An 11357-nucleotide genomic window follows, 5' to 3' on the forward strand; every position below is an offset into this window, starting at 1 on the left:
CTGGGACTACTCAGGTGAGGCACATTCCAAATGAGTTGCACTCTAAGACTAATTCAACTCCCTGGCATTCCCCTTGAATATAGTACTAAAATTGGGGTCCTGATATTGTTGATGAAAACCCATTGAACATAGGAATATTTTCTGAGACACACCTAAATTCGTGGTAGGACACTTATTTATTATAGACTCTTAAAAAATTAAGATTTTTCTAGAAGGATTCTTCATCTATATGAAGTTTAGAGACTTCATTCTTTTTATTACTGAATTGTTTCTGTTTTGTATAATCTTGTTTACAGTGTCTGAGATGAGAGGTGGGAAGTGCAGCACAGGAGATATCTTAGATCTCTCAGGTGGGTAATGGGCATCCCCAAGCCCTTTGTATACATACATACAAACATACATACATACATGTGGATAACAATGGAATATATCACAGAATGGATTAGTGAAGGAAAGAAAATAAAATTTATTAAGAACAATCTGTATTCTAAGCTGTAGTGTTTTTCTATTTACATTAAAAAAACCTATCACAGCCCTGACTCCTTGCCTCTCTTTGATACTATTTATAGTTTTATTAAGAGTGCTTCCTCCTCTTCGCTTCATGTTTCTTTATCAAAACATGAAGTGAACTCTTGCAAACTTAAGGAAGTTTATCTATGTTTTTCTAAAAAATTGATTAAAAGCAGTTATGGAGGTATAATTGTGCACATTTTACAAATGAAGAAACGGTGACTCCAAAAAATTAAACAACTCTCAGTTCATTTATTAACAAGTCATGATGACAAATTCAAGGCACTCAACAAGGTAAGAGCAAGTTTGAGCCAGCTTAGGAAACAGCTAGTCTAATCATAAACGATTCTTAGTTTTCCACACATTCACACTCTTAACATTGAAGCTCTTTTTTATGTGTTTTTCCCAGATATCGTCTGTCTTACAGTTGCTACCCGCTTTACCATCTTTGAGCTATAGATTTCATCTCTCTGAATCCCAGATTGTAACCCTGAATTTAAGTGAAGTTTGCTTTGAAAATTAGTCAGTTTCTGAAACCCTCAGGCTACTTTCACTTTGTCTTTTGAAGTTTGCTGTTAATTTTTTTTCCAAGTAGCACCAATATCCACAATGGTCTTTCTTTCTTCAATTTGATCTCCTAGTTCTTGAAGATTCTCTTTTATTATTGCAGATTGAGATTACATGAGTACCTGTTTTCAGTTAAAAGCTGACATTTGCTTCAGGAATATTTACAAGGTATGAGCATGTTACAGCTTCTGTAAATATTTTTATACTGTAACCAGCACTTTGAGTTTATAAAGCACAGCCTTATACTTTACAACATAAGTTAATAATAACACAACTATGCAGACAGCAGAACAGAAATTATATTTGAATTATTAAAAATTTTTTTTTCTAAGTCATATATGCTTAGCGAAGAGTAAACAAAGTAGGGTTTAAGAAACTTTCAGTCTTAATTTCTAGTCAAGGAATAATAGTTGTCTTTATTTACATTGGAAGCTTCTTATACAGCACTTATTCCTTTCTCCATCTATGCTACTTACAGTTTTAATGGTAGTATCCCTGTTTTTGACTCCACATAATTAAATAAAATTTCTCCTGTAAACCTAAATTCCAATAGTTAATGCACTTTCCTCTGGAAGAGTAAGTGGAAGATTCCCTGGCGGATCTGCTTAGTTTTTACACTGTAAATGACAGGGTTCATCACAGGAGGTGCCAACAGGTAGATATTGGCCAAGATAACATGGACCAGTGGAGAGGCATGCTTAGCAAAGCGGTGGGTCATAGATACACCAACCATGGGAATATAGAGAACCAGAACAGCAAGAATGTGAGACAGACAGTTATTGAGGGCCTGGAACCTCTCACTCCAGGTGGCTGTGCCCAAGATACTTTTCAGGATGAGTGTATAAGATAGAACGATAAGCAGAGGGTCCATCACAATAATGAGCAAAACTAGAGCAAATCCATACCAGCTATTGAACCGAATGTCACCACAGACCAGGCGAATCATGTCCTGGTGGAGGCAGTACGAGTGAGAGAGAAGGCGAGAACGGCAGAAGGGCAGGCGCTTGAGTAGGAAAAGGGAAGGAAGCACAGCCAGGACACAGCGGCAAATGATGGCTAACCCAATTCTGCCAATGACCTGACTGGTGAGGATGGTGACATAATGGAGGGGGCGGCAGATGGCCACATAGCGGTCAAAGGACATGGCCAACAACACAGAAGATTCCATAAAGGAGAATCCATGGAGGAAGAAAAACTGGGCAAAACAGATCTCAAAGCTGATCTTACGAATGTCAAACCAGAGGAGTGGCATGACTGTGGGCAGGGTGGTGAGGGTGAGACCCAGGTCGGTCAGGGCCAGCATGGAGAGAAATAGATACATGGGCTGGTGGAGGGATGGCTCTGCGCGGATGACAGTGAGAATGGCGATGTTGCCCATGATGGAGGTGGTGTAGAGACAGCAGAAGGGGATGGAGATCCAGATGTGGGAAGCCTCAAATCCAGGTATGCCCATGAGGATGAAGTAGAAGGGGTCTTTGGTGGTGTTTGTCACTTCGGACATGCTTGATGAATGCAAAACCAGAATCTGTGTGTTCTGTAATAAGAAGTCCATCAGTGTGCTACTGCCATAGAGTCATTATATTTTCAATCCCATATTCAAATATGTGCTTGGGATTGTTTTACTAACACAATTGAGCAAAACTCTAGCCAGAGCACTAACAGTTGGAACTGTGGATTCTTCTGCCATATATTTCTGTTTAAAATTACCTTATTTTTCCAACTTCTAGCCCACCACTATGTACTAAAATTTAACTTAATTCTTCTTGCAAACCTTATAATTCATTTCCCACTCTTGTGTTTAGGTATACATACATATACATATCTATTTTCGAACTGAAACTTCTCTCATCAATATTTCAAATAATATTGTAATAACCAAATCAAGAGACTTATTTTAGTTCATATTCTACTTGACACAGAAAAATAAGATTCTGCTTACTTCTTATTTTCTTTTATTCAATTGAATGGAAATGTTATTGAAGGAGGGATGTATCATGGCGATGCCCAGGTGTTTTGTCTGAGCAACTACATGGACTGCAGTCATTTAATTTTATCTGGAGCATTAGAGTAGGAGCAGACTTTGGGGGAAAGATCACAAGTTTGGTTTCTGCATGTCGAATTGATGTTCCAAGAGAAATGACAATTAGGCAAATGGATATGAGATCTAAGAGGACAGAGAAGAAGCCTGCTGGAATTTGGGGAGTCTGTGGCATATTGATAGTAGCTGGGAACCTAGGAGTTGATGTGATAACCTAGGCAAGAATTTAGAGTGAGAAAGGAAAGACATTGAGGAAAACTCTATAAGAAAATGCAAAATTTAGCAGTTAGATAGATGTGAAAGAAAAGCAAAGAAAACTTGAAGGACTGTTTAAAGAAGTGGGTGAAATTCAAAGAAAACAGGGGTCACAGAAGCCAAGAAAGCAAAAGGTGTTGTCATCACAGTTTGGTGCTGCTTAGATATTCAGTAAAACGAGTACTGGAAAGTGTCTATTCAATTTAGGGATGCAGATCTCAGTAGTAACCTTTTGGAAAGACATTTCAGTAGAATGATAGGAAAAGAAACTAAATTAAAGTGGCCTAAGTAGTGAATTGATTTGAAGGATTGGAGATAGTTTCTGTAGACCATGTATTCTAAAGGGGGAGCTACACTGCCATCTAGGATATAAATGCAGACATTTATTCTTTAAATAAAAGAATGAATATAACTTTAGTAAATGAATGGTTTTTAATTTTTGGAGTGTTTTGAGAATGAAAGCTGTGGATCTTCTCATCCAGAAATACACAAAGCGTTTAATGAGTTCCTATTCATGGAGTCTAACCATATTTTCCCTAAAGTATCCATAAATGTCAAACTAAGAATCTCTGGTAAATCATTAAACTCAAGAATCTAAAATAATACAAGAGAAAATTAAAAAAAATGGGAAAATGAAGAAGAAATAAAAATGTAATTTTTGAATTAGAATAGAAAAATATTTAAAAATTCAAAAATTATTTTCTTGAAAGAATCAATGTAATTTGAAACCCTCTAGCTAATCTGATCAAGAAAAAAAATATAGGCCAACATTTAGAATGAAATGTAATGGGAGAGCCAAAACTGCAGAGAAATTTCAGAAGCCATGAGTGGTTACCAATAAAATAGTAACTAATAGTAATAAGAATGTCTTTTAGGACTTAAACTATACACTAAAAGACAAGAGGCCAGAGCAAAGGTTTTTAAAACTTCTTAGCACTGAGTCCTAATAGACTTGATTAATGTATCTGAGGTATTAAAAGCTAACATATACTAAATAAAGAACATGCCTATCAGAAAGATATTTGATCATTTGTAGAAACATAAAAGAAAGACAATCGTAGTGACAAAAGATGATGGTGCCCATCCAAGTACCATGTAGTGGGCAGGACTTAATTTATGTTTCCAGGAAATGGCATCTATATGATGACTACTTGAGGCCATCTAGCTTGGTACTATTCAGCATTTAATCGATTGCATTCTTTCTAAGATTCAGGAATCTTAATCATAATTTGGATCCCTACATTTTTTTTTTTTTTTTTGTATAGTGGGCACACGTTTTTTCATGCATGTCGTATAGTAGTCTCCTCTTATTCTTAGGGGATATGTTCTAAGAGCCCCAGTGGATGCCTGAATCCACAGGTAGTATCAAACGCTATATACACTGTTTATTTCTATATATACACACCTATGATAAAGATTAATTTATAAACTAGGCACCGTAGGAGATTAACAACCATAACTAATTATAAAATAGAACAATATAACAATACGCTGCAATTAAAGTTATGTGAATGTGGTCTTTCTCTCTCTCATAAACTATCTGTTAGCTGAGACAGCCACTAAAGTGACTAAAAGACAGGTAGCATATACTGCATGAATATGCTGGACAAAGAGATGATTCACTTCCCAGGTGGAACAGCGTGAGATGGTATGAGATATCATTATACTACTTGGAATGGCACACTAGTTAGAACTAATGAATTATTTGTTTCTGGAATTTTGTATTTCATATTTTTAGACAACAATTGACTACACGTAACTGAAAAAGTGAAACTGGGAATAAGGTGAGACGACTGTATTTCCCTTTGTTTTAATATTTCAGTTTACTTCAGCTTGGTTAGTGTGAATATTAAGAGAGTGATATATTTGATTTTGGCAGAAATCATATTTATGGCTAACAAACTAAGACCCTGAATTCTAAAAAAAAAAAAAAAAATACTATGAGTAAAATAGCATCATATTGAGAGGATTCTTGAGAGCGAAGACATAATTTCTTTGTGACTTCCAAATACATTCTCTCAAGCTTCAGTATTTCAAACTTCAGTATATTCTCTATGAGTAAAATGTCTCATAGTTCTGTAGTTGAATAAAATTGAGATAATCCATGTGAGATGCTTATTGTGGATGGCAGAGTGTAGGGCATAGTGACAGCAGCGTCATTTGCAGAGAACTTACTATGTGTCAGATATGCTCCCTAGAGATTTACTTATTTTAACTCACTTAATAATTGCATAATTGATATTTATCACTTTAAATCGTGAGGAACACGTGGTGCTGATGAAGGAGTAGTTTTTTTTTCCTCGAAAAGCCAGGGAAGTCTTAATGGAGGAAGTGGTCTATCAGCTGTTTTGTATTTTAAGTGGAAACTCAAAAAGAAACCTGAGGGATGGGGGCGGTAACATGGATGATAAGTATTTCAAACAAAGCAAATGGTGATAGTACATGACAGGAAATGATGTCCTCTAGTTCTTTATAGCCCTCAAGTGTGGGCCCGATTGCAGGAGTGGTAGGAATTGAGGCAGAAAAGAGGGTGAGAACAGAGTAAGGGCTTTAAAGGATGACAGTGGATCCATCAAACGGCTTTAAGTCAGGGAGTAACGTCATCACATTTTTAGTTGAGAGAGAAGGTGTGGGTCTGCATAAAACAAGATAGACTTAGGGAGAAATTAGACTTTTCTGAAGAGAAGCAGCTGATAAATATGAGTGTGTGTGTGTCTGTGAGTATGTGAGGGTGTGTTAGTGTTTATGGCCACAGGTGTGTGGGAGGGAGTGGGACAAAAAAAGAAGACATGATAGGAGACAAGATATATCATTCTAAAGTGTATCAGAAAACACAGAATTTAAAGACTTATACTTAATATTTTTGACTTCAGGACAGACCTAAAGCCAATGGTATGTGTTAAGGGAAAAAAATTCAAATCTTAATATCAGTAAAAACCTGATAATAATTTTTCTCGGCTTGAAGGGCATTTATTTCTAGTCTCTCAAGTAACTCTGACTCTCCCAATAGTTGAAATTCTTAGCGATTCTCTACCAAGAGCAAATGGTGAGGACTCTTGGTTAGCTGTAGGATAGTTTATTGTGATTTTTAGGTTTCTTCCAGCTCTGCTTCTTTGCTTCTGTGACATATTGTTGTGTGTTAAGGTGTGAACTCAGTAACTGCAAATATTGAGGAAATGATATATTTTTTTTACCTTTATATTCACTTCTAACCTCTCAAGATCTTACTTGAAGGCAGTGTAATTCATGAACCCCTGGCTGGTTCATGTTGACTTCTGTTCATTTTTCATCAGATGCTTTTCATGCTTCCCTTGAACCCACCTCTTTCTGAGATATTTGTTGAGCCATTTGCAGGGCAGAGAGGAGGACAAGTAAAAATATCCAGGAACGGCCCAGGAACTACCCAGGAATGTCCCATTTTCAAGGCAGGATTTGTTGATAGACGATATGCTGACATTTACCAACATGTGCTGAAAATTCTTCAGCTTTGATAACTATAGGTTTGGTATAAAAGAGAATAACAGCATCAGGGCTACTTTTTTCACTCAGTTTGAGGACAGTGATAAATATTTCGATGAACTGCTATTGCATTTCCGTCTTGCAGACTGTCAACATATTTCTAAAATGAATTGGCTGCATTCTCTCCTTTGTCTCTATGGAGTATTTTCTGGTCTCACTCCCCAGGTATCCTCCTCTTCTTATTACTGATCATCCGTGGAGCAGTCCTTACCTTTGTGCTTTCTTGTTCTTTCAATGCTCTTTCTGGCTTCTATTCTCTGCTCTGTGGCTGAGTGTGGTTATATGCTCCTGAAGATTTCAGGCTGGAATACAAGAGGTGTATGGGGAAACATCTGGGTCTTATAGGAATCTTATAGGAGTATGCAAATTATACTCTGAGACCAGAGGCCCCAAGGGACAGAACCAGGAAAAATAACAGTAATAATAAATATAATAGCCACTAACATTTATTGAGTGCTAAACATATACCAAAAATTGAGCTAACTGACTCAAGGGAATGTGAAGATTTTGTTAGATGACATGAAGAAGGCAGAGCCTGTATTCCAGAAGATTATTTTTTTCAGTGATCATTAGTTTCCTTCTGCTTATTACAGTAGTTTATGTGGCTTTGAGAAGGACAATCAAGTTGGAATAGAGCTGCTCTTTGATGTCGTCAGCTTGAATATGACCAAACTCAGATTTGATACACCTTGAGGATTTGGGGGAAGGTATCTCAGATCTCTTGATAGATTCAAAAGTCAGATAGGCAAAATGGGATTTTCTTTTCTCAGAGACTTACAGATATTAACCCTGACATACATTGTCCTTTACTTTTTCCCCAGAAATGCTGGATCTTTACTCATGTGAAAAAGGGCTGTGATGAGTACCATCTAGAGACAAATGACCTAAGGTTTTATGTGAGATTTTATTTAGATTTTACTTCTCTATAGATGGTGGAAATTGGCAGCTGTTTAAGGGTTCATTGTGAACATTTCTTTTGATTTTTATCACTGAGGGCACAGTGTTTCCACAAATATGGCTTATCTTTGTGATCTCCTCTGTATCTGGCCTACTTGGTTGTTAAAATCTAGTCTGGCTTCAAGGAATTTCCACCTCTGTATAATTCTCACTGTTTCAACAGGGAAGTTATGATCATAGAGCAGAATATAAAGTTATAAACCCTGAAAATATAGAATTTAAATAAAGACAATTTGGTTGGGAATATAGTATTGAATTATTTTTAGGATATAGTATTAAGTATGTGATTACTCCATCTTTGGTAGTTAAGGCTTAAAAGACATAATTTAAAATTGAGAAATAAAATAAAGATTAAATGAATCACGATATTCACCAGTATAAAGCTAAAATGTCAAAGTTGATGAAATATTGATAATATTGATTAATCTTGAAGTTGAGGTTAAAGAAAGAATATATGGAAATTCTTTATAATATTCTCTATTTTTATGTATGTCTGAACATTTCCCTAACAAAAAGTTTTAAAAATAAGATAGTAGGTAGAAGATGGTGGCAGACTGGGAAATCCATTATTATTTATATTATCGTTTCTTTATTATTATTTATATTAAGAGAGTAGATACAGTCCAAAGAAATAGAATATTATGTGTGTGTGTATGGCTCACAAGATAAAAATTACTTTTGTTTTTAAGTTATTGAAAACAATTAAACAATAGGCAATGATATTTTGTGATACACATTACTTATATTAAATTCAAAATTCAGTGTCCATGTATAAAGTTTTACTGTAATACACTCATTCTCATTTATTTATACGTTATCTATGGCTACCTTCACACTACAATGACATAATTGAATAGTTTTAAAAGAAGCTATGTGTCACACAAAGCCTAAAATATTTATTATCTGCCCCTTCCTTGAAGAAAAAACTTTGCTGACTTCTGACATAATAGGAAGTGGACATAGGAAATAAGCAAATTTCAAAGAAACGGAGATACAAATATTTCCTGGTCATATAAAATGTCATTTGCTCTCATTTAAAGTAGAAAGTAATTGAAATCAAGTTGAGATCATTTTTTTTATTCGTTATATTACTCAAATCCAAAAATGTTAAAACAGATTGGTTGGCAAGGGTGGGATGAAATAAGCACTTTCATAATTGCTGATGGGACAGTTACTAGGTATGACTTATCTAAGGGAAATGAAAGTACTGTACCTATAAAAATTATAAATACACAAAATTATTACTCAGCAATTCCACTTCTAAAAATTTAGTTTACAAATGTATTTATATGTGTGCAAATTGACCTATACACATGATTGTACACTATAATATTATTTATAAGAACACACACTAAAAAATGGAAACAAACTAGATATTCATCAACTATAAATAAATTCTGGTAACATACAATGTACCAGGATCAACACAATAAAATATTATGTAGATGTAAAAACAAATAATAATGCTCTTTGTGTACTGGTTATGAATTATCTCAAAAATATATGTGTATATTAAAAGTCAAGTAGAGAACAGTGAATAATTTTCACTGAGAAATAGCATAAACACATGTAATTTCTCGTTTATGTATAAATTCTTCCCTAAAAAGAAATGCAATAAAATGAAAATTTTTGTTGACTCTGGGGAAAGACATCAAGATAATTGAAATAGAGACTTAAAGTGAATATTTTCAATAATATGCATTCAACTAGGAAAATTCAAATGTGTGAATGTCTAACATTGTCAGTAATATTTACATTAAAATGTAAGTTTCATGAAATTTAAACTGTATGTAGTCTATGGTGCTTCTTGGATCTTTGGCTTATGTTTATGTCAGTTCTGAAAAATATTTATGTCCTTATACTCAAATGTTGCTTTTGCTTCAGGATACTCTCTTTCTGGAGCTCCAATTATCTGTGTAATTTCAGCAAATACCATAAATCTTTTAAAGATTTTTACTTTTTCTTTTTTCTTATTCTTTATCCTTTTATGTGTGTATATATATATGTGTGTGTGTGTGTGTGTGTGTGTATGTGTGTGTGTGTGTATATATATATATATATATATATAGCCTAGATATACTCTAAATTATTTTCCATTACTTTGATTCTTTCTTCAGTGTGTCCAATTTGATTAAACCTATGTATTGAAATTTTAATTTGAGTTATTTTTTAGTTCTGGAATTTACATTTTATTTTTCATAGTTTTGGATTTATTTCTTAAATTCTACACTTTGCAATTTAAATTCTAGGCAATATTAATCAAAATTATTTTAATGTCTGGGTATGCTAAATCCAATAGTTAAATCTTCTGTAAATCTAAAACTTTTGTTTTCTTTTTTCTCCTGATTTCTTTTCAATTCTTGTATTTTGCATTTCTGGTTATATTTTAATGAACATCATGAAAAATTATAAGGATAATTTGAGATCCTTGTTAATATCTTCCTGCCGAGAGTATTTAATTTTACTTCTTATTAAAGTGACCAACCATTTCAGTTTGTGGTTGAGGGGTTTCCCATGTACTTTCTGAAATAAAGCTAGAAAAGTCCTGAAAGAAAATGAGATGGTCAGTCACTCTAATTCTTACAGACAGAGTAGTAAAATTAGGTAATGAGATGATTAAAAATAACCTTTATTAGGCCAATCTATTTTTAATTTTCCTTAGTCCAAGGTGTACATTTTCTGGAATCCAAATAAATGCCTAGGAATTAATCAATCTCCTGGTCCATGAAGTTCCTTGTTTTCCAATTTTTGTCCTTCTTCCCTCCAGCCTTTTGAGGCTGCTGTAAGCTCTTCTCATTTTATCAGCTATTACTTTTAAAATGACAAATTCCTTAATGGGAAAAATGGCACAAAATATCAGGTTCACTTCTATATGCTTCCATTATCTTTAAAATCTCAGCCTTTATCTATCTATCTATCATCTGTCTGTCTGTCTATCTATCTATCTATCTATCTATCTATCTATTCATCTATTTTTTTTGCAGGTGAGGCAACCCTTGGTTGACCTCACAGATAGCAAGGACCTTGTCAGCTTACAATCCCTTATTTTTTATTTATTTATTTTTTATGCCTACAGCACCTAATCTTTCTAGGTGGTCTCCCATCCAAGTACTAACTGGGCCCGACCCTGCTTAGCTTCTGAGATCAGATGAAATCGGGGTTATTCAGGGTGACATAGTTGTAGATGGAATCTCAGCCTTTACATCCTTGTTGCTTTGGATGCTCTCTGAAGTCATTTACAAAATATTTCGCTAACTTTTCTAATTGTTCTTGGCAGAAAGATTGGTCTAAAATAAATTAGTATCTTTGAGGAATGTGAAAATGCTTATACTATTTCATCCATTTTTCTAAATTGTTCTAATTTATAATTTAGCTTCATGACTATCTGAATACAATGACATTGTTTTGCCTTGTTGAAGAAATAAAAGACCAAAGTAGTTTCTAAAGATCCAAATTTTAAGTTACTCTAGTAAATATAATGGCGGAAAAAGATGGAGCTAAACTATATTTT

General features: G+C 34.3%; 1 protein-coding gene and 1 pseudogene across 1 annotated transcript; both read right to left on the bottom strand.

Moving 5' to 3' along the window:
* Positions 1–1630: 1630 nt before the first annotated feature.
* On the bottom strand, positions 1631–2590 carry LOC102896543 (olfactory receptor 51Q1). Its single transcript, XM_006915689.1, has one exon. It carries the CDS (start codon positions 2576–2578, stop codon positions 1631–1633), a length of 948 nt encoding a protein of 315 aa, XP_006915751.1. The 5' UTR covers positions 2579–2590.
* Positions 2591–10913: 8323 nt separating this feature from the next.
* Positions 10914–11032, bottom strand: LOC112482858 (annotated as a pseudogene).
* Positions 11033–11357: the final 325 nt, after the last annotated feature.

The sequence above is a fragment of the Pteropus alecto genome, unplaced genomic scaffold (genome assembly GCF_000325575.1).
Source record: "Pteropus alecto unplaced genomic scaffold, ASM32557v1 scaffold395, whole genome shotgun sequence".
NCBI classification, from domain to species: Eukaryota; Metazoa; Chordata; class Mammalia; order Chiroptera; family Pteropodidae; genus Pteropus; species Pteropus alecto.

Excerpts from the sequence above, each read along its gene's own strand:
- LOC102896543 (XM_006915689.1), bottom strand. The coding sequence starts at position 2,578 with ATGTCCGAAGTGACAAACACCACCAAAGACCCCTTCTACTTCATCCTC.